The 4,983-nt window shown below is 54.6% G+C and overlaps 1 protein-coding gene across 3 annotated transcripts; it reads left to right on the top strand.

Annotated features, from left to right (window-relative positions):
- Positions 1-361: 361 nt before the first annotated feature.
- LOC123044602 (BTB/POZ domain-containing protein At3g22104) lies at positions 362-3,995 on the top strand. 3 transcript variants are annotated; one of them, XM_044467394.1, is made up of 3 exons: positions 362-951; positions 2,151-3,251; positions 3,368-3,995. In XM_044467394.1, exons 1-3 carry the CDS (start codon positions 853-855, stop codon positions 3,833-3,835), a joined length of 1,668 nt encoding a protein of 555 aa, XP_044323329.1. In that variant the 5' UTR covers positions 362-852; the 3' UTR covers positions 3,836-3,995. The 3 variants fall into 3 exon arrangements, with proteins under 3 accessions (XP_044323329.1, XP_044323330.1, XP_044323331.1); XM_044467395.1 differs by having other exon boundaries at positions 366-887; XM_044467396.1 differs by lacking the exon at positions 362-951 and adding an exon at positions 958-2,019.
- Positions 3,996-4,983: the final 988 nt, after the last annotated feature.

The raw sequence follows: 4,983 nt of genomic DNA, 5'->3' as shown, positions 1-4,983 counted from the left end.
CGCACGATCCCCTCGGTTGTGGCCTCCTGTAACCTGTATATTACCGCCAGCCGATGAGCTAATTGATGTGCATTGAGTCTCATTCCTTCTCACTCCTCAAACACTAAACTTCCCACCATCTAATTACAATACCCACATGAGCCTTCAGAAACGTTCATCTGTATTTCAACAGAAACGACATTTTTGTGTTTACCCCAGCGATGGCAAAGATAACGTTCACATCAGGGTATCAGGGTATCAGAGATCTCAGTGTCACATGGAGACTGATGACCCAACTCAGATACACTGCCTTCTTAATCCATGACAGCACAAGGACTGCATTTCTGTCTCTTCACGCTTCACCAGCCCACTTCCCAGAAAGAAAACCACCCCTCTTCGTCTTCAACCCGCTAGTATAAAGTACCACCCAAGGATACATATGCAGATAAATCAAGACCCGGCCTTACATATTCCCCAAACCTCCTCTGAAAACTCCACTTGCATGCTAGCAGGGGCTGTCAGGAGCTCAGATCATCCACCAACTTCCTTTGGCCCCTCTCCTCTCCTTCTCTCTCTCTCTCACACACACACACACACACACTCCTTTCCTGCTCCAGATTTGTGGCATTGACCACTCATCAGTAAGGACTCTCCCAGAGGAGAGGCCAGCCAGAGCATCTGCCCTCCCTTGGCCATTTTGCCATTGGCAGCTTCGGCTTGGGCTTTTCTGCAAGCGAGGTGTGGGTGGTGGCGCTGCCATCCCCATCATTGCAGCCTTTTTACTACTCCTACATCTCTTCTTTCCCATGTTGATGCTTTAAAGCTGTTGGGGAATAGCAGCAGAAAGAAGGATGGGCTCTGTCCTTGAGGTCGATGTGGATGGTGAAGCCGTCTTCTTCCTTGATAAGGTGGGTGGCCGCCTCTACTTCCTCCTCCCCCAATTTCGCTCGTCTTACTTGTTCTTCCTCCAAGGTCTCGATTTGCTCTGTGTTCTTGTTTTTTCGTTTCTGTTTCTTCCTTTCATATAGGTACCGTTGTGTGGCTGCTGGTTTCTAGCGTGTAGCGATTCCTGGAGGTCTAGCCTCTAGGGGGTGATGACCAGGGAGGCTTCGACATATCCTGGTGGAGTTTGTGCCTGTTTTAATTCTAGCCCTTGTTGCTTCCTCTGGCTAAATCAGCTCAGGTAGGACTAGGTAGCACCCAAATTTTTGGCGACACCGGCGTACCAGAATTTTTGGCATCTACCCTCTGACATTTCTCCCCATTTTTGGTCTCTTGCATCGCTTCCTTTTCGACCTTCCGAGCTGCTTGGTTTCGTCTCCATCTCCATCTCCAGTTGCACTTGGTCTCGGGTCCTTGGGGCGAGTGTTTCTTGTCACTTCCTGCTGGTTCCCTTCCCAACTCAGAGCTTCTACTTCTTGTTCCTTCTGCCGTGAATCCATCCGGTCATGATTCACTCCATGGACTAAAATCACCCGCGCTGTCTGTAATGTCATGTCCCCTAACCACATGTTCTTGCTGTAAATTTGCCTGACACTCTCGTGTAACTGTAAATTTTAATCCTGTCTGTTTCTTTTTCCTTCCGGAAAGGCATCTCAATCTTGTGCTATTCAAGCGCAATGGGCGTGGGATCCATTCCATTAAGCTGCAGAGTGTTTTAATGGCCGCACAGTGAAACTGCGTCCCTTTCCCTATCATCGCCTTCAATGAGCCAGCCACCAGCTCGCCATTGCCGGTCCTTCTCCTCCCCCCATTAATGGCGAAACTGTCCATGGTCTTTTCTGGGGCCTGAACGTGCTTGTGGTGCCTCTGCTCTCGCGTGGTCGCGTCGTTCCGTTCCTCCTCCCCCTGCCGCGTGCTCACGTTAATGGCTTCATAGCTACACCTCATCTTCCTCCTCGCCTTTATTCTCCCCGAGCTTTAATGGCGTTTGGTGGCTAAAACGGCCGGTAGCTTCTCGCCATTAAAAAGATTAGATTGTTCTCTGGAAAGGACCTGATCGCTCTTTTGGTGCCCGCATTAACTCGGCATCTTGAGTGGGTGCGGATTGCTCCAGTGTAGCACGCTGTCCTTGGATTCTTCTTCCGCTAGTACCCCTGCTAATCTACGCGTGGCGTGCTTCATTAATTCTATGGCGTGCTCGTTCTCATTTGTTGTTGGATGATTGGCAGGACGTTCTTGCACCGTTCAGCAGCAGGATCAAGAATCTGTTCGAGGACGAGCTGGTCGGAGCTGCGGCGTCGCCTCGTCGTAGACTAGTGTTGCACGGCTTCCCCGGCGGCGCCGAGGCGTTCGAGCTCGTCGCGAGGTTCTGCTACGGCGGCGGCGGCGGAGTGACGGTGACCGCGGCCAACGCCTGCGCGGTGCGGTGCGCGGCACAGTACATGGAGATGGCGGACGCGCCCGCGGCCACCGCCCCGAGTTTGGCCAAGGTGGCGGATAAGGCGCTGGAGGATATGCCGCACTGGCCGTGGCATTGCGTGGTGGACGCCGTGAAGCAGTGCCAGAGCCTCTTCCCGCTTGCCGAATCCACCGGGGTGTTCGACAAGGTCGTCGGCGCGCTGCTGGTTCAGATGGCCATCCCTGCCCCAGGTGACGCCACCCCGACGAGCTCCTCGCCGGAGAGCTCGGCGTTCCGCTTCTCCTGCGATACCAAGTGCAGCAGCCTCAGCCTGCGCCGCACCTGGTGGTTCGAGGACCTCGTCGTCCTCAGCCCCGGCATGGTGGAGCGCGTCGCCAAGGCGCTCCTGGCCAGGGGCGCTGACCACGGCATCGTCGCCCGGTTCCTCTTCTACTACCTCAAGTGCCGCATCGCCGGCGCCAACGCCGAGGACAAGAAGGCGATGCTGGAGGCAGCGATCACCGTCATTGCCGACCTCGACCGGAGTTCCGTTTCTTGCAAGGGCCTGTTCGGCATCCTGAGGATCGCCTCCCCTGTCAAGCTGGCCGCCGGTTGCCAGGAAATGCTCGTGGCCATGATAGGCCGCAAGCTCGACCACGCGACGCTCGACAACCTGCTGGTCCAAGCGCCGTCCGGCACGGGCAGCTTGTACGACGTGAGCCTGGTGCTCAGGTTCCTGGAGGCGTTCCTGCGGCACGGCGACGAGCCGGGGAGGCTGAAGGTGGGCGAGCTCATGGACTTGTACCTGGCCGAGGTCGCGCCGGACCCGTCGCTGCGGCCGGCCAGGTTCGTCGAGCTTGCCACCGCGCTGCCGGCGGCCGCGAGGGACTGCCACGACGCGCTGTACCGCGCCATCGACGTCTACTTCCAGGTACTACATTCTCCCCAGAACTCAGGGATGTCAGAAGCAGAATTGAGTTGCACAGTGCCTCGCATTGATTGCTCGAGCTGAAAAAATAACTCTGTCCCGTTCATTCATGGCCGCAGGTCCACGGTCGACTGACGGACGACGAGAAGATGAAGATCTGCAAGGGCATCAACTACGAGAAGCTGTCGCCGGAGTGCTGCAAGCACCTGGCAACCAACTCCGGCTTCCCGACGAGGGCGGCGGTGCAGGCGCTGGCGTCCCAGCACACGGTGCTCAAGGGCATCATCCGCCACTCCGGCCCGCTGAAACCGGCGTCGCCCCCGCCTCCTCCGGCCGCCCACCGCGAGAGCTACGACGACGCCGGCGGCGACAACAACGGGCAGGTGGTCCTGTACGCGAGCAGGCTGGAGCTGACGCTGGAGAACCAGAACCTCAAGTCGCTCCTGGACAGCATGCACTGGCGGGTGATGGAGCTGGAGAAGGTGTGCAGCCGGATGAAGACGCAGATGACCAAGATGAAGGCCTCCCGGCGAGGAGCAGGAGGCGGCGCCGCCGCGGCGAGATCACTCCCCAGGATGTGTTCTTGATCGCCCCATTTCACTCTGCACAGTAGTGAATGTACATACTGCTAGGAGCAGCTGCAGCGTCCTGTTTTCTGTTCTTTTTTGCTTCACTTTTGTCAACTTTTATCTGTGTATCGATTCCTGGAGATTGATCTAATCTGATGTGGGCGGAGCTTGGCGAATCTGTTCTTGTTACATCTCAGTGAACAGATGATCAAATAACTAACAACCTTTTCAGAAATGTAAGTAAAGATTCCAAGTACAACTGCTACATTTTTTAGGGTACTGACTATGCCATGACCATGTCGTGCAATCTACAAAAACAATTCAATCCATGACCTCGACAGTTCAGCAAGGATAAACAAATCCTCCGGGATGTCGTGGTTAAGTTACTTGTTAACCTCTAAGAACGTGCAGCGTAAAGCGTGATCAAGCAAAAAAACAAGATGACATCATGGCGGCCAAGGTCAGGGGAACAGTTGACTTGTAGACCGTAAATTAACAGGCCGGGGTTAAAGATTGATGTTACAGTGTTTGGAAAGCAAGGACACCTCTGACCGTCTGATATGGTTTGAGACTTTGAGTGGCAAAGAACATGGGCCATTGGGTCTTTCTAGCTTGGCAATTGGCAGGGGCTTTCTCATTGGCTTTTTGGATGCTCTTTGAGAGACTAAAACAAGATTTGAATGAGTGTGCAGTGTCCAACCTCCCACATGTGCTCATCTAGTTACTTTTCATTACAATTGTGCCTTCCTCATGCTTCCAGTTACAGCAGAATATAGAATTCTTCAATTCTAACTCACCATTTGCTTCCGTGCCTTGATATAAACTTTTTGTGGCCTTTTTTTGGCTGCATTTGTTTGTAAATAGAAGATTTCGTAAAAAAAATTTACTTTGCTTTACTTCTTTAAAACTTTAGGGCATCTCCAACGCTAACCCGCAAACCAGACACCGCACGCTCCTCCTTGGACACGGGCCCTCGAGCCCGAGGGACCGTCGCCAACGCCACTTCCGAAGTACTGGAGGATACGGCCCCGCGCCTTCGTGATCGCGGGCGGCAACTCGTCCTTGACGGGACGGCGGGCGGCGACGCGGGCGACTCAATGCGGGCGTACCAGCTGTGCACGGATGGCGACGCCGGCTCCTCCTTCACGCGGCATCCGATTTAGATG

This window comes from Triticum aestivum, chromosome 2B (genome assembly GCF_018294505.1).
Source record: "Triticum aestivum cultivar Chinese Spring chromosome 2B, IWGSC CS RefSeq v2.1, whole genome shotgun sequence".
NCBI classification, from domain to species: Eukaryota; Viridiplantae; Streptophyta; class Magnoliopsida; order Poales; family Poaceae; genus Triticum; species Triticum aestivum.
This window is presented reverse-complemented; position numbering and strand designations above follow the sequence as displayed.

Excerpts from the sequence above, each read along its gene's own strand:
- LOC123044602 (XM_044467394.1), top strand. The coding sequence starts at position 853 with ATGTGGATGGTGAAGCCGTCTTCTTCCTTGATAAGGTGGGTGGCCGCC. Across the intron at positions 952-2,150 it reads TTACTTGTTCTTCCTCCAAG|GACGTTCTTGCACCGTTCAG; the intron begins GTCTCGATTTGC and ends GATGATTGGCAG. Across the intron at positions 3,252-3,367 it reads CCATCGACGTCTACTTCCAG|GTCCACGGTCGACTGACGGA; the intron begins GTACTACATTCT and ends TCATGGCCGCAG.